Source organism: Schistocerca serialis, chromosome 3 (assembly GCF_023864345.2).
Source record: "Schistocerca serialis cubense isolate TAMUIC-IGC-003099 chromosome 3, iqSchSeri2.2, whole genome shotgun sequence".
NCBI lineage: Eukaryota > Metazoa > Arthropoda > Insecta > Orthoptera > Acrididae > Schistocerca > Schistocerca serialis.
Window position 1 is genome coordinate 262,770,560 of NC_064640.1, and position 20,958 is coordinate 262,791,517.

The following is a 20,958-nucleotide window of genomic DNA, read 5'->3' on the forward strand; positions in this document are numbered from 1 at the left end:
GAAGATTAGATGGGTAGATCATTTAACTAATGAGGAAGTATTGAATAGGATTGGGGAGAAGAGAAGTCTGTGGCACAACTTGACCAGAAGAAGGGATCGGTTGGTAGGACATGTTCTGAGGCATCAAGGGATCACCAATTTAGTATTGGAGGGCAGCGTGGAGGGTAAAAATCGTAGAGGGAGACCAAGAGATGAATACACTAAGCAGATTCAGAAGGATGTAGGTTTCAGTAGGTACTGGGAGATGAAGCAGCTTGCACAGGATAGAGTATCATGGAGAGCTGCGTCAAACCAGTCTCAGGACTGAAGACCACAACAACAACAACTAGTGACGTGGTTTTAATTGTGTGTTTGACCTGTTTTTCGTACATGACTGTTCCATGCTACGCCGTCCATCCCGTGACTGTTTTCATCGTTCAACGACTTTTATGCTCCGGCCGTAATTTGCCTGGCGCCTTTTAATCTAGTGTGTGTTTTTTGTGTACATGCTTTTTTTAGATTTTTATCTCCGATTTACTGTCACCGCTTTGTATGCTTTCTTTTCTGCTGTTCCACCTTTTTTTGTTTCTACATTCCGCCATGTTTCCTTCTTTATATCGTTTTACATGTCTTCCTGTCTATTTATGTCTCTCAGCTGAAGAGCAACGCTTATGCTGCAGCCAGCCCGCCCCTGATGGGGAATGGAAATTACAATAAAGGAAAAAATCTAGGAAACAGAAGATTAAAACAAAGCCCGTCGATTCACCTTCAAAGTAATCTCCATTGGCCACAGTACACTTCTGGCAACGTGTATTACGCAAAATTCCTGGCAGACATCTCATGTCTACAGAGCAGTGACGTACATATTCTAAGTCTGTATTTATGTGGACCTCGTTGACAGACGGCATCCACTGTCTTTGCTTTAGTCCTGTGAACATAGATTTCGTTATCACTATTAAAGTGCTTTTTACAGCGTGATTGGTTTCCTTGCTGTATGTGCATCACTGTACGCAATATGTGGAGCTAGGAGTAACTGACGCAATGTAGGTTGCCTTACTAAGCGCATATTCATTTAACGAGAAAATCCTCTGTAATCTGTTTAAATCACTTTCTCGCTGTTCTATTTTTGTGCGCTGCGTTGGGAAAAAATTTAATGTACAATTTATATGTATTAATTCATGTGGATTTGCAGGTAATCAACACCACAACGCTATGCTGGTTATGGATGGCTGTATATAATTGGTGCCCATCATACTCAAATTCGGCCCAGTTTTAATATTTGCAATCTGTGGGACTTTTGCGCCAGTAGCCTCACAACATTGTTCAAGTGGGATTTTTTGGAGGATTCTTGTTCTTTTGTGTGCCTTATGCTGACGCTGACGGCGTCTGTATAAGCTTCACAGCTAGTATTGGTGCCAAAAATAAATAAACCACTGAAACTGGATTGAAATTTCCGATGATTCTACATGTGAAATGTAGAGCAGTTGACGAGAGTGTGGCTTTCTTGTCGCAGTGATCGTTCTATTTGAAGCGACTTGGATAATTGGCCTTTAATTTTGATTGTTAACGAGGCGCTGATGATTATGTTTTAAATAATCTCAGTAAATGAATTATCAGAACTAAGTCTACTTGGAATTTTATTGGAAGATTGGGCCTAAATCCTTGGAATATTTTGTCAAAGTCAACAAGAAATAGAGCTGAGCTGTTTCGACTTGTGCCCAGTAGAAAAATGATCACACACCAGCATTGTGAAGCCTACTGCATGGTTGTCTCAGATGACTGACAACACAGAGGAGTTACATAGAAGTTTTACGAAAGAGGATCAGTAGTGATTGTGGATGAATCTGGGAATAGTCTTAATAGCAAGAGGGAGTATGATGTATGTGGTGACCTGGTAAAGACAGCTACTCAAACTGGTGGCACTAATGTGCACTTCGTGCAACTGTTTCAGCGTCATGATCCGCCTCATCTTAATGCTGGTGTTAGGCGTGTTAACTTGGGGCTGGAGAAGGCGCTGATGGCGGAGGGCATGGTTCACATTGCAATGGTGCCAGTTGATTCGATCAACAAAAAATGGTTCAAATGGCTCTGAGTACTATGGGACTTAACATCTGAGGTCATCAGTCCCCTAGAACTTAGAACTACTTAAACCTAACTAACCTAAGGACAGCACACACATCCATGCTCGAGGCAGGATTCGAGCCTGCGACCGTAGCGGTCGCGCGGTTCCAGACTGAAGCGCCTAGAACGATTCGGCCATACCGGCCGGCAGTCGATCAACAGATTGGGTTTCACTATGCATGGCCTGCACTTCAATAAGTATGGTACTGGGAGGCTGGAAAAGCTTATAGGTGACAGTGTAGTGGGCGGTGGTGGTATCACTCATGGAAAAATTCGTGTAGTAGATGGTGTTAGAGCGGCACCTTTTTTAGATTGAAGTCAGCTGATAGGTATCCCTGTTTAAATTAAGTCCCTCTAACAAAGGAATCACCTTCAAAGGAGGCCAGCTATCCAATCAGCGTAGGAATTAGAATATTTCATCAAAATATAAGAGGTATTAGCGATGAAGTTAGTGAACTGCTTATAGATGGTGACTCTGACATTATTGATATATCGGAGCACCACTTAAATAATTTGACAATTCAGAGGCTTCCTTTACCAGGATACAGATTAGCTGGTTGTTTTTAAGGAGTTTTTCGCAGAGTGGGAGATTGGCCATGTACATAAGAAACAGTATTACATTTGTGTCCGTAGACGTATCTCGGTACTGCAGTGAACAAGTATTTGAATGTTGTGCAGAGGCAGTTGAATTTATTGAAACTAAACAACTAATTGTTGTTGTTTATAGGTCCCCTAATTCTGACTTCAGAGCATTTCTGCTCAAGCTAGAGAGGGTTCTTGGTTCACTTTATAGGCAGTACCAAAAATTAGTTATATGTGGTGAGTTCAATATTAATTTTGTATGTGACTGTGCAAGAGAAAGGATGTTGGAAAATCTCCTAAATTCATATGATGTGATGCAGACTGTGTTTTTTCCAACCAGGGTGTAGGGGAAAAGTAACACAGCCACAGAAAATATTTTTATTCATTCTTCATTACAAAATGGGCATTCTGTTAGTAAAAGAATGAATGGTCTTTCAGATCATGATGCTCAAATTTTAACACTAAAAGGTTTATGTACTCAAAAAATGTTATACCGGTATATAATTACAAACTATGTAGAAAAGCTAATCGAACGGCAATAGAGAGTTTGTTAAATCTTGTTAAGGAACAAGAGTGGCAGGATGTTTGTAGTGCCCATAACATAGATGAGAAATATAATACTTTCCGTAACACATTTCTCGTGCTCTTTGAAAGTTGCTTTCCACTAGAACGTTCCAAACAGGGTACTAGCAGTAAAAGGCGTCTGGGTGGCTGACTAGTGGGATAAGGATCTCATGTAGAACAAAGTGGGAATTATATCAAAATGTTAGAAGTAGTCACAACAGAGCTAGAGTAGCCCATTACAGTATTATAAAGTGCTTAAAAATGTTATTAGGAAGGCAAAGAGTATGTGGTACACAAATAGAATAGGTAATTCACAGGAAAAAATTATAAATATGGTCAGTCGTGAAGGAAGTATCTGGTCAGCAGCATAAGGTCGACGATATAAAGTTAGTTCGTACTAAAAATATTTTTTTATTGATATGTTAGATATATGTACAGTATTTAACAATCACTTTCTAAGAACTGCTGGTGAATTAAATAAAAACAGGAAATCATATAACTCTCTTGGAAAATGCCTTTCCGAGATTGGTGTCTGAAATACTAATCTGTGATAGTGACAAGGGGGAGATGGAGTCAATAATTAAATAACTGAAGACTAAGATTAGATTAGATTAGATTAGATTAATACTTGTTCCATAGATCATGAATACGACACTTCGTAATGATGTGGAACGTGTCAGGTTAATAAAATATGTCTGTACAAGATATTACATTACACAAAATATTGCATGACACTAATGTTTAAGTTGTTTTTTCCCTTAATTTATATCTAAAAATTCAGCCAATGAGTAGAAGGAGTTGTCATCTAAAAATTCTTTTAATTTATTTTTAAATGTTAGTTGGCTATCTGTCAGGTTTTTGATGCTGTTTGGTAGGTGACCGACGACTTTTGTGGCAGCATAATTTACCCCTTTCTGTGCCAAAGTCAGATTTAAACCTGCATAGTGAAGATCCTCCTTTCACCTGGAGTTATAGCTATGCACACTGCTATTACTTTTGAACTGGGTTGGATTATTAACAACAGATTCCATAAGTGAATATATATACTGTGAGGTTACTGTGAGGATCCCTAGATCCTTAAATAGATGTCTGCAGGATGACCGTGGGTGGGCTCCAGCAATTATTCTGATTACACGTTTTTGAGCAATGAATACTTTTCTACTCAACGATGAATTACCCCAGAATATGATGCCATACGAAAGCAGTGAATGAAAGTAGGCATAGTAAGCTAATTTACTGAGATTCTTATCACCAAAATTTGCAATAACCCTAATACCATACGTAGCTGAACTCAGACGTTTCAGCAGACCATCAATGTGTTGCTTCCAGATTAACCTCTCATCAATGGACACACCTAAAAATTTTGAAAATTCTACCTTAGCTACAGACTTCTGTTCAAAGTCTATATTTATTACTGGAGTCGTGCCATTTACTGTACGGAACTGTATATACGGTGTTTTATCAAAATTTAAAGAGAGTCCGTTTGCTGAGAACCACTTAATAATTTTGTGAAAAACATCATTTACAATTACATCACTTAGTTCGTGGTTTTTGGATGTTATTACATCTACATCTACATCTACATCTATACTCCGCGAGCCACCTTACGGTGTGTGGCGGAGGGTACTTATTGTACCACTATCTGATCCCCCCTTCCCTGTTCCATTCACGAATTGTGCGTGGGAAGAACGACTGCTTGTAAGTCTCCGTATTTGCTCTAATTTCTCGGATCTTTTCGTTGTGATCATTACGCGAGATATATGTGGGCGGTAGTAATATGTTGCCCATCTCTTCCCGGAATGTGCTCTCTCGTAATTTCGATAATAAACCTCTCCGTATTGCGTAACGCCTTTCTTGAAGTGTCCGCCACTGGAGCTTGTTCAGCATCTCCGTAACGCTCTCGCGCTGACTAAATGTCCCCATGACGAATCGCGCTGCTTTTCGCTGGATCATGTCTATCTCTTCTATTAATCCAACCTGGTTAGGGTCCCATACTGATGAGCAATACTCAAGAATCGGACGAACAAGCGTTTTGTAAGCTACTTCTTTCGTCGATGAGTCACATTTTCTTAGAATTCTTCCTATGAATCTCAACCTGGCGCCTGCTTTTCCCACTATTTGTTTTATGTGATCATTCCACTTCAGATCGCTCCGGATAGTAACTCCTAAGTATTTTACGGTCGTTACCGCTTCCAATGATTTACCACCTATGGCATAATCGTACTGCAATGGATTTCTGCCCCTATGTATGCGCATTATATTACATTTATCTACGTTTAGGGAAAGCTGCCAGCTGTCGCACCATGCATTAATCCTCTGCAGGTCCTCCTGGAGTACGTACGAGTCTTCTGATGTTGCTACTTTCTTGTAGACAACCGTGTCATCTGCAAATAGCCTCACGGAGCTACCGATGTTGTCAACTAAGTCATTTATGTATATTGTAAACAATAAAGGTCCTATCACGCTTCCCTGCGGTACTCCCGAAATTACCTCTACATCTGCAGATTTTGAACCGTTAAGAATGACATGTTGTGTTCTTTCTTCTAGGAAATCCTGAATCCAATCACAAACCTGGTCCGATATTCCGTAAGCTCGTATTTTTTTCACTAAACGTAAGTGCGGAACCGTATCAAATGCCTTCCTGAAGTCCAGGAATACGGCATCAATCTGCTCGCCAGTGTCTACGGCACTGTGAATTTCTTGGGCAAATAGGGCGAGCTGAGTTTCACATGATCTCTGTTTGCGGAATCCATGTTGGTTATGATGAAGGAGATTTGTATTATCTAAGAACGTCATAATACGAGAACACAAAACATGTTCCATTATTCTACAACAGATTGACGTAAGCGAAATAGGCCTATAATTATTCGCATCTGATTTATGACCCTTCTTGAAAATGGGAACGACCTGCGCTTTCTTCCAGTCGCTAGGTACTTTACGTTCTTCCAGCGATCTACGATAAATTGCTGATAGAAAGGGGGCAAGTTCTCTAGCATAATCACTGTAGAATCTTAAGGGTATCTCGTCTGGTCCGGATGCTTTTCCGCTACTAAGTGATAGCAGTTGTTTTTCAATTCCGATATCGTTTATTTCAATATTTTCCATTTTGGCGTCCGTGCGACGGCTGAAGTCAGGAACCGTGTTACGATTTTCCGCAGTGAAACAGTTTCGGAACACTGAATTCAGTATTTCTGCCTTTCTTCGGTCGTCCTCTGTTTCGGTGCCATCGTGGTCAACGAGTGACTGAATAGGGGATTTAGATCCGCTTACCGATTTTACATATGACCAAAACTTTTTAGGGTTCTTGTTTAGATTGTTTGCCAATGTTTTATGTTCGAATTCGTTGAATGCTTCTCTCATTGCTCTCTTTACGCTCTTTTTCGCTTCGTTCAGCTTTTCCTTATCAGCTATGATTCGACTACTCTTAAACCTATGATGAAGCTTTCTTTGTTTCCGTAGTACCTTTCGTACATGATTGTTATACCACGGTGGATCTTTCCCCTCGCTTTGGACCTTAGTCGGTACGAACTTATCTAAGGCGTACTGGACGATGTTTCTGAATTTTTTCCATTTTTGTTCCACATCCTCTTCCTCAGAAATGAACGTTTGATGGTGGTCACTCAGATATTCTGCGATTTGTGCCCTATCACTCTTGTTAAGCAAATATATTTTCCTTCCTTTCTTGGCATTTCTTATTACACTTGTAGTCATTGATGCAACCACTGACTTATGATCACTGATACCCTCTTCTACATTCACGGAGTCGAAAAGTTCCGGTCTATTTGTTGCTATGAGGTCTAAAACGTTAGCTTCACGAGTTGGTTCTCTAACTATCTGCTCGAAGTAATTCTCGGACAAGGCAGTCAGGATAATGTCACAAGAGTCTCTGTCCCTGGCTCCAGTTCTGATTGTGTGACTATCCCATTCTATACCTGGTAGATTGAAGTCTCCCCCTATTACAATAGTATGATCACGAAACTTCTTCACGACGTTCTGCAGGTTCTCTCTGAGGCGCTCAACTACTACGGTTGCTGATGCAGGTGGTCTATAGAAGCATCCGACTATCATATCTGACCCACCTTTGATACTTAACTTAACCCAGATTATTTCACATTCGCATTCGCTAATAACTTCACTGGATATTATTGAATTCTTTACTGCTATAAATACTCCTCCACCATTGGCGTTTATCCTATCCTTGCGGTATATATTCCATTCTGTGTCTAGGATTTCGTTACTGTTCACTTCCGGTTTTAACCAACTTTCCGTTCCTAATACTATATGCGCACTATTTCCTTCAATAAGAGATACTAATTCAGGAACCTTGCCCTGGATACTCCTGCAGTTTACCAATATTACGTTGACTTTTCCTGTTTTTGGTCTCTGAGGACGGACGTTCTTTATCAACGATGATAATGTCCTCTCTGGTAAGCCGTCAGGTATTTTATCGTTTCGCCCAAAGGGGGGTCCCTCTAACCTAAAAAACCCCCGTGTGCACGCCACACGTACTCTGCTACCCTAGTAGCTGCTTCCGGTGTGTAGTGCACGCCTGACCTGTCTAGGGGGGCCCTACAGTTCTCCACCCAATAACGGAGGTCGATGAATTTGCAACCATTATAGTCGCAGAGTCGTCTGAGCCTCTGGTTTAGACCCTCCACACGGCTCCAAACCAGAGGACCGCGATCGACTCTGGGCACTATGCTGCAGATATTAAGCTCAGCTTGCACTCCGCGTGCGATGCTGGTTGTCTTCACCAAATCAGCCAGCCGCCGGAAGGAACCAAGGATGGCCTCAGAACCCAAGCGGCAGGCGTCATTCGTTCCGACATGTGCTACTATCTGCAGCCGGTCACACCCAGTGCGTTCAATAGCTGCCGGAAGGGCCTCCTCCACATTACGGACGAGACCCCCCGGCAAGCACACCGAGTGCACACTGGCATTCTTCCCCGACCTACCCGCTATTTTCCTAAGGGGCTCCATAACCCGCCTAAAGTTGGAGCTCCCTATAACTAATAGGCCCGCCCCCTGTGACTGTCGGGACCTTGCCGGAGAATCGGCCACTGGCCCAACAGGCGAGGCATCCTGTGGTGGCTCGGAAACGATGTCATCACCACTAGGAAGCACCCCGTACCTGTTGGAAAGGGGTAAGGCAGCTGCCACGCGGCCAGATCCCACCTTCGCCTTTCGGCCAGGCACGCGCGAGCCCACCACTGTCCGCCATTCACCCTGGAGTGATGGCTGACCGGTAAGATGCTCACTGCCGGAAGACGCAGCGACATCAGGGGTTCCATGCGATTCCAAGGCCACCGAAGTAGGCATAGGTCTCACCACAGTTGCCCCAACGCCACTACGAGCCGACGCCTGCGCCTCGAGCTCGATGAGCCTAACAGACAAAGCCTCCACCTGCCCCCGAAGAGTGGCCAATTCTCCTTGCGTCCGCTCACAACAACCACAGTCCCTACACATGACTATGTTTACCCTACAAGCGAACGGTGTACTCGCCTTATTAGCAGCAGGAAATCGAAGTGCTCTCTCACTGACGGTCTAACCGACACTGAGCTGTTCTAACCAAACAAACAAAAGCCTGTACGATACGAGGGTCGATAGCAACGGCGATACTGTACACTACACTGTTATTAAAATAAACGGTTGTGTCTAGTAGGCACTCAAACACGCAAGAAATTACAAAAATAAAATAGTAACTACCCAGATAACTGAAAATAAGTTGTACCTGTTTGAAGCTCGTAAAAATGTGTAACAAGCGAACGGTGTACTCGCCTTATTAGCAGCAGGAAATCGAAGTGCTCTCTCACTGACGGTCTAACCGACACTGAGCTGTTCTAACCAAACAAACAAAAGCCTGTACGATACGAGGGTCGATAGCAACGGCGATACTGTACACTACACTGTTATTAAAATAAAAGGTTGTGTCTAGTAGGCACTCAAACACGCAAGAAATTACAAAAATAAAATAGTAACTACCCAGATAACTGAAAATAAGTTGTACCTGTTTGAAGCTCGTAAAAATGTGTAACAAGCGAACGGTGTACTCGCCTTATTAGCAGCAGGAAATCGAAGTGCTCTCTCACTGACGGTCTAACCGACACTCTGTACTTGTATCATCAGCAAAAAGAACTAACTTTGCATCTTCATCGATGTGGAATGGTAAGTCATTAATGTATATCAAGAACAGTAAAGGACCTAAGACTGAACCCTGTGGGACCCCGTACTTGATAGCCCCCCCCCCCCCCCCCAGTTTGAAGAATCAGCTGTTGTTTTAACATTACATGAACCACTTATTTCAACTTTCTGCATTCTTCCAGTGAAGTATGAATTAAACCATTTATGCACTGTCCCCCTCAAACCATAATGATTTAGCTTATCTAAAAGAATTCCATGATTTACACAATCAAAGGCCTCTGGGAGATCATCAAAGGCCTTTGAGATATCAAGAACTCGCATAGATATGATGGAGTACCTAGCAGAATATTAAAGTACTGTGCTGCACAAATTAGCCCTGTACGTGGCCATATTTGTAATTTTTCCTTTAAGAATGGTCAATTTCCTAGAAAATTAAATAACTCAGTAGTATAGCCGCTTTATAAAAAGGGAGAAACAGATAATGTAGACAATTTTGACCTATTTCTATGCCATCAGTGTTTGCTAAAGTTATGGAAAAGGCTGTATATATAAGAATAATTGATCATTTTATTTTACATAATTTGCTATCATATGTACAGTTCGGTTTTAGAAGCGGTTTAACAACTGAAAATTTGATATCCTCTTTTCTCTGTGAGGTACTGGATGGATAAAACAAAATGTTTTGAATGCTAGGCATCTTCTTTGATCTAACTAAGGCGTTTGGTTGTGTCGATCACAAGTATTGCTCCAGAAATTGGACTATTACGGTATACGGGGAGTTGCTCACAACAGGTTCACCTCTTACTTTAACAACAGACAGCAAAAGGTCATTACCCACAGTTTTGAGAATGGCTATGATGTGGGGTCTGAGTGGGGCACGGTCAAATGGAGGGCGCCCAACGGATCAGTGGTGAGGCCATTCCTGTTCCTTTTTTGTTTAAATGATATGCCCCTAGTGTTACAGGGAATTCTAAAATATTTCTGTTTGCTGATGACACTAGTAAATGATGTTGCGTGCAACATTGGCAGTGTTTCAAATAGTGCATTTCGTGAGATAACTTCATGGATATAGAAAATAAATTATCGATAAATCACAGTAAGACTCAGTTTTTACATTTTCTAACACAAAGTCCAACAAAGCCAATGTTTTAATTTCTCAGAATGGGCATATGATTAGTGAAACTGAACAGTTGAAATTTGTTGATGCTCAGACAGATAGTAAACTATCGTGGATAGCCCACGTTAATGATCTTGTTCAATGACTTAATGCTGTCGTTTATACTATTTGAACGGTATTTGAAGTAAGTTCGACACGAAAAGTAGTCTACTTTTTTTTTCTTTTTTTTTCATTCGCTTATGACGTATGGTATCATATTTTGGGGTAACTCTTCCCATTCTCAAAGGATATATTTTGGGCTCAGAAACAGGCGTTTGCGCCAATAAGTGGTGAAGTTCGCGAACTCTTGTTGACCCCTGTTCACTAGTCCGGGTGTTCTGACTCTGGCCTGCCTCTCTCTCTGTCTGTCTGTCTGTCTGTCTCTCTCTCTCTCTCTCTCTCTCTCTCTCTCTCTCTCTCTCTCTATATATATATATATATATATATATATATATATGTGCTACTACAAGAATTCATAAATCTTAGTAGTAATCCACGCGCTTTCAAATCGCAGCTGAAGAGTTTCCTCCTGGGTCACTCCTCCACTCCTTCTATTCTGTCGAGGAGTTCCTTGAAAAATTAAGCTGATTCCTGTGTTATATTGTTGATTGCGTTTACATAAACTTATGACTTGTCTTTTTTGGGTTCATAAACATTTTATTTTATGTATTATTACAGTTATGTTGTAATTTCATGTACTGACACGTTCCACGAACTTTGAGATTTGCTTCTCAATTTGGTCCTACGGAAATAGACGTGTAAAATAGAAAATAGAAATAAAATAAGATATATGTCATATTTCTGCATGATTCGGACCTAACATTATGGTGAAAAGTGGCTTTATTCAGTCATTGATCAGCCATGCTAATATTTTATAGCCCACCTTGTGCAACGCATTTGGTGTATAGTCTTTTATCTCATTTGCGTCATTAACCTAGGCGACAAGTACAACCACGAGCTGGAGAAATAAAAAAAAGGTGTGTGAGATCTTAGTGACTTAAGTGCTGAGGTCATCAGTCCCTAAGCTTACACACTACTTAACCTAAATTATCCTAAGGACAAACACACACACCCATGCCCGAGGGAGGACTCGAACCTCCGCCGGGACCGGCCGCACAGTCCATGACTGCAGCGCCTGAGCTGGAGAACTGATGAGGCATACGTGATTCTCTTAGTAGTTCGCTATACATGTCAGTGATTTCTTCCCGGAAAAATATCCCAATGTACCAAATTAAATTTCAGAGGGAAGCCATCTAAATTAGGTGCTGTGGAAAGACTTTAATTGTTAAAAATTTCTTGTTGGGATATTCACTCATAAGTCCTTTATCATACTCGTATTCACAATTAATTATTTCGTTTATGAAGTTAGACTCCTGTCTGCCTCCAAGTACAAATTCGTAAAACAACCCATCACCTGTAACCTAATTTACGCATATGTATGCACTCGTGTTCTGCTCCTAACTGTTAACTGTATTATTATTTTTTAACGTGCTCGTTTTTCATCTCTAACTAAATGATATAGAGAGGAAGTTTTGTCTTTTTCGTTTCTTTCATAGAAACGACTGTTGGATTAAAGGGGCAACTTTTGACTTCGCTGTCCTCAAGGGCAAGATGTTTTGAGTCCAACACAACGGTTTATGGTAAAAGTCTCTTTGACATATAAAGTAAAATTCTATTGTGTGTTTATTCTAAGCTTTGACTTTGGAGTAGCGCAACAAGGATTCTGTTTTAGCTTAACATACTCTAGTCAATACGAAATTGGTTGCTGATACTTTCTTTGTTGCAGAATACAAAGGTTCCAAGATCGACTCACAACTCGATCTTTCTTAAGTGAGAAAAATATTGGTCGGCTAGACTCTCCAAACAGTTGACTACGAATATGACTACGAAGTCTCCAAACAGTTGTTTGCAGTTAACCATTAATCAGATGTGCCGCACATAACAATCTGAAGCACTCAGTGGCCAGATATACGCTCCCAAGAACCATTCCTAAACAACTACACTCCTGGAAATTGAAATAAGAACACCGTGAATTCATTGTCCCAGGAAGGGGAAACTTTATTGACACATTCCTGAGGTCAGATACATCACATGATCACACTGACAGAACCACAGGCACATAGACACAGGCAACAGAGCATGCATAATGTCGGCACTAGTACAGTGTATATCCACCTTTTGCAGCAATGCAGGCTGCTATTCTCCCATGGAGACGATCGTACAGATGCTGGATGTAGTCCTGTGGAACGGCTTGCCATGCCATTTCCACCTGGCGCCTCAGTTGGACCAGCGTTCGTGCTGGACGTGCAGACCGCGTGAGACGACGCTTCATCCAGTCCCAAACATGCTCAATGGGGGACAGATCCGGAGATCTTGCTGGCCAGGGTAGTTGACTTACACCTTCTAGAGCACGTTGGGTGGCACGGGATACATGCGGACGTGCATTGTCCTGTTGGAACAGCAAGTTCCCTTGCCGGTCTAGGAATGGTAGAACGATGGGTTCGATGACGGTTTGGATGTACCGTGCACTATTCAGTGTCCCCTCGACGATCACCAGTGGTGTACGGCCAGTGTAGGAGATCGCTCCCCACACCATGATGCCGGGTGTTGGCCCTGTGTGCCTCGGTCGTATGCAGTCCTGATTGTGGCGCTCACCTGCACGGCGCCAAACACGCATACGACCATCATTGGCACCAAGGCAGAAGCGACTCTCATCGCTGAAGACGACACGTCTCCATTCGTCCCTCCATTCACGCCTGTCGCGACACCACTGGAGACGGGCTGCACGATGTTGGGGCGTGAGCGGAAGACGGCCTAACGGTGTGCGGGACCGTAGCCCAGCTTCATGGAGACGGTTGCGAATGGTCCTCGCCGATACCCCAGCAGCAACAGTGTCCCTAATTTGCTGGGAAGTGGCGGTGCGGTCCCCTACGGCACTGCGTAGGATCCTACGGTCTTGGCGTGCATCCGTGCGTCGCTGCGGTCCGGTCCCAGGTCGACGGGCACGTGCACCTTCCGCTGACCACTGGCGACAACATCGATGTACTGTGGAGACCTCACGCCCCACGTGTTGAGCAATTCGGCGGTACGTCCACCCGGCCTCCCGCATGCCCACTATACGCCCTCGCTCAAAGTCCGTCAACTGCACATACGGTTCACGTCCACGCTGTCGCGGCATGCTACCAGTGTTAAAGACTGCGATGGAGCTCCGTATGCTACGGCAAACTGTCTGACACTGACGGCGGCGGTGCACAAATGCTGCGCAGCTAGCGCCATTCGACGGCCAACACCGCGGTTCCTGGTGTGTCCGCTGTGCCGTGCGTGTGATCATTGCTTGTACAGCCCTCTCGCAGTGTCCGGAGCAAGTATGGTGGGTCTGACACACTGGTGTCAATGTGTTCTTTTTTCCATTTCCAGGAGTGTATATTCCGTAACAGAGAACGTAACTCGGCCACCAGCAGCTGATGCAACTGCATAAGAAAAGATTTTTCGACTAGGGTGTACCTGCACCAACGCGTCCTTCGTATTAAGCCCATCTATTAAAATCCTCAACTCATTAGAATAATTATAGTTCTAGAATTCAGCTTTTCCAATCACACAGCTGAAATGCTAAAATTTCTTCTCATCTGTCTCATGTATGATCTCACCGACACAGAATGTAAATATTAACTACCAGTACATTTTGATTCTAAATGGCTGTGTCTCTATCATTACCTACTGTTGGTATCAAACTGAAACTTATACCTTATTTTATAAGAATGTTCAAGCCAACAAATAGTTCACTATTGATATTAAGTGTTGATTCATATCAGCCAACAAATAGTTCACTATTGATATTAAGTGTTGATTCATATCAGATGTTTAAGTCCACTGCGTATTCATTTTCGCCTAAATTCGATATCTTTTGTCAGCTTGGATTTAATTTTTGTTCCCAATGTCTATTTATAGTCTTGTACTTCTTACGTGTGCTGTAAAAATTCTGAGGATTCTGCCCAATTAAATTATGAAACTGATGTTTGTGTCTCTATAATTCATTTCCTCCCACCTGCAGTATCTCTTCAGACTGAAGTCTCCCTGTTCCTCCATCTCACATTTTTTAAAACTTTATCAGCAAACATCGTCTGTTTGTTTCGTTCCAGATTTTTCGTTGTTTGGGACTCTTGTATCGATTGTTCTGCTCAACGTTGTATACTGGGATTCTCTATACTTATGCCTTAGCACTTTATAACTTCCTTGAAACTACATTTTGCCTCTTTCTGCATCACTTCAGATTTTATGTTACCATTGTTATGATCTTCCTGCTGTTTCTCATTGCACCTTTTGTCTGCATTGAGAACTTCTTCTCTGTATTATTTTCAGTTTGGAACCTATCTGTGATAGACTGATTAGACTAATTAGTTTCCTTTGTTATATGGTCCCACTGCACTAAGCGGCTTATCCTCTTGTCCTAGATGGTTTTCTCTCGCAGTATTAGCGCAGGTTCCTTTCATATAATTGGAACGGGCTGTTACAGCCTACTAAATGCTTCAATGGAATCACAGACAGTGGACGTCCGTCGCTGTCCGTATTATTAAATTTTTCCTTTTGTATCTAAGTAGCTTTCCAATAAATGCAAAAATTGTTCGGATGCGTAAGTTTCTACTTCTATGGATAACTAACATGACTCTCTATCGGACTGAATGCAGTCGACTCTCTTGTGCCATATAGAAAACATCGTTACTTTTTTTAGGGAAGCGACGCAACTCAGAAGCTAGCACGATTTGTCCTATACAGAGGTGAAACCTTATCGTGACTGTCATCAAACTGAGTAGACGCATCAGCGCTCGGACCTGTTGAGCGCTGGTTGCATTACATGAAGTAATAGACCCGTACACCAGATACGTCCCTCTCCCCTTCGCACGTCTGCATTGCACCAGCACTCATGGCCTACATCAGTCCAGCAAGAGTTACAAAAGTTATTGAAAGTACAAAGACACTAATCTAAACATACGATCCCGGCAGCCAGACGTTTATAAAATATTTAGCCCAGCTCATCGATCTCGTTTATTCACTTGGCAAGAACAATCAGAGAAAATGATCAGCTTAAAAAATGAATAGACAGGAAATTATATCGTGTAGTGCCCCCGCAACACGACGTAGCATGGACTTGACTAATATCTGAAGTGGACTGAAGGAAACTGACATCATGAATCCTGCAGTGCGGTCCATAAATCAGCAAGCGTGCGAGGGGGTGGAGATCTCTTCTGAACAGCACGATGCCAGGCATCCCAGATACGTTCAATAATGTTCATGTATGAGGAGTTAGGTGACCAGCGGAAGTGTTTCAACTCAGAAGAGTGTTCCTGGTGCCACTTTGCAACAATTCTGGATGTGTGGTGTGTAGATTGTCCTGATGGAATTGCCAAAGTCCGTCAGAATGCACAATGGACATGAATGGATGCAAGTGATCAGACAGGATGCTTACGTACGTATCACCTGTCAGAGTCGTATCTAGACGTCACAGGGGTTCCATATCACTCCAGCTGTACACGCCCCACACAATTACAGAGTCTCCAGCAGGTAGAACAGCCCCCTGCTGTCATGCAGAACCATGGATTCATGAGGTTGTCTCCATGTCCGTACACGTCTATCCGCTCGATACAATTTGAAACGAGACTCGTCCGACCAGGCAACATGTTTCCAGTCATCAACAGTCCAATGTCTGTGTTAACGGGCCCAGGCGAGGCGTAAAGCTTTGTGTCATGTGGTCATCAAGGGTACACGAGTGGGCCTTCGGCTCAGACATCCCATATCGATGATGTTTCGTTGAATGGTTCGCAAGCTGGCACTTGTTGATGGCCCAGCATTGAAATCTGCAGCAATTTGCGGTAGGGTTGCACTTCTGTCACGTTGAACGATTCTCTTCAGTCGTCGTTGGTCCCGTTCCTGCAGGATCTTTTTCCGGCCGCAGCGATGCCGGAGATTTGATGTTTTACCGGATTCACGGTTCATTCGTGAAATGGTCGTACGGGAAAATCACTTCGTCGCTACCTCGGAGATCCTGTGTCCCATTGCTGGTGCGCCGACTGTAACACCACGTTAAAACTCGTTTAAATTTTGATAACCTGCCATTGTAGCAGCAGTAACCGATCTAACAACTGCGCCAGATGCTTGTCTTATATAGTCGTTGCCGAAAGTAGCGCCGTATTCTGCCTGTTCACATATCTCTGTATTTGAATACGCATGTCTAACCCAGTTTCTTTGGCACTTCAGTGTAAATTAAACTTGTAGTGTATTTGTAAAAGAAAATCATTTACGTAGGAATTCTCTCCTGGTTGTTGATTTAGTTAGTAATTACAGGTTGTTCCAAACAAGTTCATCCGATTTCATGTTGAAGACTATATATCTTTATCATCAGAGATGCACAGTCCGCGGTCCATGGGCAACTTGCGGTCCGCCATTGACGTGATGGTGGTCCGTCCCTCACATTTCGTTCTTATATTCTTTTTTTATTGTCTTTCATTTCCTCCCACAAAAGAGAAGGCGCTCCCTTGAGGAAACTACTGGATGGCATATTTCAGTAGGATATATAGTTAAAAAAGATGTGCATTTTTTTGAGGTTCTTACGTAGTCACCAGTGAGTTTTTACGCATGGGACTAAAAAAGATTTTATTTTCAAAAGAACCTCCCAGTTTTACAAGGGTATAAATTTTATATTCATGTAGATGCAAAACTGATATACTTTTTACAGTTGCGATTAGGATCAAAAGTTTTCGTTTACCTTTCATCCAAGTCAAATGTGCACTCCACCAGAGGCAGGTCCAGCATCCAAACGATAATAAGCTCGCCCCATACTTTGTGACCATTTCTGGAAATACTGCAGTCCCTGCTGTTAAATACGGCGTCATAGTCCATCCAAAGTAGTTGTATGGGTTGGCATAGAGACAGAGTCTTTAACGAACCATCCGAAATAATCTCGTATAGTGATATCAAGCGACAGTGGACACCAATTGTACAATGCGAGATCAGAACTCCGCTTACGCTGTAGAAGGTAAAGTGCCATGTTGTTTATCAGTCCGAAGACTGGTTTGATGCAGCTCTTCACGCTATTGTGTCCTGTGAAAGCCTCTAAATCTCCAAATAACTACTGAAACCTGCATCCGTTTGAATCTCCTTACTGCATTCATTCCTTGGTCCCTCTCTACAGGTTTAATTCCCCACTCTTTCCTCTTTAACCAAACTGACGATTCCATCATAAACAAGATGTGTCCTGTCAACCGACTGCTTCTTTTAGTCAAGCTGTATCATGAATTGCTTTTTTTCCCCAATTCGAATCAGTACCTCCCTGCTAGTTACTTGATTTAACCACCTAATACACTGATGTGACAAAAGTCATGGACTACCTCCTAATAACGTGTCGGATCTCCATTTGGCTGGCGTAGTGCAACAACTCGACGTGGCATGGACTCAACAAGCCGTTGCAAGTCCACTGCAGAAATACTGAGCCATCTGCCTCTGTAGGTGTAAATAATTACGAAATTATTGCCGGTGCAGGATTTTATGCACGAACCGTGCTCTCGATTGTGTCCCACACATGTTCGATGGGATTCATGTCGGGCGATCTGGATGGCCAAATCATTCGCTTAAACTGTCTAGAATGTTCTTCAAATCAATCGGGAAAAATTGTGGTCCGGCGACATGGCAGACTGTCATCCATAAAAAATTCCTTTGTTGCTCGGGAACATGGAGTCCATGAATGGCTGCAAATGGTCTTCAGGTAGCCGAACCTAACCTTTTCCAGTCAATGATCGGTTCAGCTGGGCCAGAGGACCCAGTTCACTCCATGTAAACACAGTCTATACCATTATCGAGCCACCACCAGCTTGCACTGTGCCTTATTGACAAATCGGTTCCATGGCGTCGAGGGTGTGCACTGCCATAGCCCATTATCGCCAAATTCATTGATGTAGAATATTACATCAAAGTTGTGTGTGTTTCATTCATAATGTGTAGACTATTCTACCAAGAACCGACGGAACAGCCAATCAACGCAATTTCTACGGTTATTTCACGCATTATTGGTCGCCTGTTAGCTCTGGTAACTCTAGCAAACACCGCTTCTCTGGGTTGTTAAGTGAAGGCCGTCAACCGTTGCGTTGTCCGTGGCGAGATGCAGTGCCTGATATCTGGTATTATCGGCACACTCTGATGCTGTGGATCTCGGAATATTGAATTCTCAAACGATTTCCAAGATGGAACGTCCCATGGGTCTAGCTCAAACTACCAGTTCCGCGTTCAAAGGCTGTTAGTTACCGCCGTGAGGCCACAATCACGGCGGAAACCTTTTCACATGGATGACAATGATGATGTTGGTTTGTGGGGCGCTCAACATCGTGGTCATCAGCACCCGTACAAGTTTCCAGTCTTTCCATTTCCAATCTCGCCACTTCGTGAATATTGATGAGATGATGAGGACAACACAAACATCCAGTCCCTGGGCGGAGAAAATCCCCGATCCGGCTGGAAATCGAACGAGCGTAGGTTCAGCTGCCTGTCGGAAACTGTTCTTCCTACGCGCACATTGGCCCCTCTCCTTCCGGATATGCGACAATTGTGGCGTATGTGTAATTGTATAGTACAGGTGAGTGTAACGCATGCATGTATTGTGCGGTGTTATGTTTGTGTTGAATGATGATGACAGAAGAGAGAATGTAAAACACGATGCCGGTGCATAGCCTACTCCTCACGAATAGCACCAAGACCACCGACAAACTTAACGCCCCCATCCGACGGACGGATCACCATCAATAATGTCAAATGCCATCATTTCAAGAGATACTGCCGAGAAGTTGCATGAGTTGAATTCTACTCCAAGTTTCTACTTTTATCCCTGTAGAAGATGTGTGGTGTGAAATCGATGAACGTTTTTGAAACTCTCTAGTTAATCATTTTGACCCATAACAAGTAGTTCTCAGAAATGACGTAGCGAGAAAAAAGTGCTGAAATAACATCTAATACATACTGACCTCGAAGCAAATATACATACATTATTTGCTAAGAAGAGATTTTATTTACTAAATTTCATTTCCGACTTTTTAATGTAGTATTATAAGAAAAGCAAACATTTATAAATCTTATTTGCAGGCATAGCAATGAGAATAGATGGAACTTACAAAGGGGGCCTTCGCTTGCACCAAATCCAGCTCCATGTTGTTATACAGCTTCTCTTCATCCCTTCTGTCTTCTTGTGGTGACATGATTTTTGCTAATTCTGTTTCAAACTTTATTACCGCCTTCATCTGAGTGCGCACGTTCTTCTCTTCACCACCAAGCAGCACACCAATCTAAGAAGAATGACAGTTATTAGTAACAAAAAGGAACAAAATATTAATTATTTATAATTTTTATAATACCATGTGATATTTTAATTTACGTATTATCTTACTGCTACTTTGAAATTCTACTTGTTTCTAATACAATATAGGCAAGCATAAGAACCTACGTATGTAGCAGGCCACCAAAAATCTTCATCTACATCTTCATCTACATCTACATAGATATTCCGCAAGCCACCGCACTGACGATTCTCTAAATTGTCTTAACAGTGTTTCTCGAAAAGAACGTCGCCTTCCCTCCAGGGATTTCCATTTGAGTTCCCGAAATATCTCCGTAATACGAGGTGCATTCAAGTTCTAAGGTCTCCGATTTTTTTTTCTAATTAACTACTCACCCGAAATCGATGAAACTGGCGTTACTTCTCGACGTAATCGCCCTGCAGACGTACACATTTTTCACAACGCTGACTCCATGATTCTATGGCAGCGGCGAAGGCTTCCTTAGGAGTCTGTTTTGACCACTGGAAAATCGCTGAGGCAATAGCAGCACGGCTGGTGAATGTGCTGCCACGGAGAGTGTCTTTCATTGTTGGAAAAAGCCAAAAGTCACTAGGAGCCAGGTCATATGAGTAGGGAGCATGAGGAATCACTTCAAAGTTGTTATCACGAAGAAACTGTTGCGTAACGTTAGCTCGATGTGCGGGTGCGTTGTCTTGGTGAAACAGCACACGCGCAGCCCTTCCCAGACGTTTTTGTTACAGTGCAGGAAGGAATTTGTTCTTCAAAACATTTTCGTAGGATGCACCTATTACCGTAGTGCCCTTTGGAACTCAATGGCTCAGGATTACGCCCTCGCTGTCCCAGAACATGGACACCATCATTTTTTCAGCACTGGCGCTTACCCGAAATTTTTTTGGTGGCGTTGAATCTGTGTGCTTCCATTGAGCTGACTGGCGCTATGTTTCTGGATTGAAAAATGGCATCCACGTCTCATCCATTGTCACAACCGACGAAAAGAAAGTCCCATTCATGCTGTCGTTACGCGTCAACATTGCTTGGCAACATGCCACATGGGCAGCCATGTGGTCGTCCGTCAGCGTTC

At 42.8% G+C, this 20,958-nt stretch overlaps 1 protein-coding gene across 3 annotated transcripts in view; it reads right to left on the bottom strand.

The window, feature by feature from the left end:
• Positions 1-20,958, bottom strand: part of LOC126470034 (endothelin-converting enzyme homolog) — a 434,767-nt gene that overhangs the window by 67,266 nt on the left and 346,543 nt on the right. For all 3 annotated transcript variants that reach the window (XM_050097524.1, XM_050097525.1, XM_050097526.1), the window contains exon 7: positions 19,695-19,865. In XM_050097524.1, the coding sequence (XP_049953481.1) occupies positions 19,695-19,865 (171 nt within the window). The remainder of the gene's footprint in view (positions 1-19,694; positions 19,866-20,958) is intronic.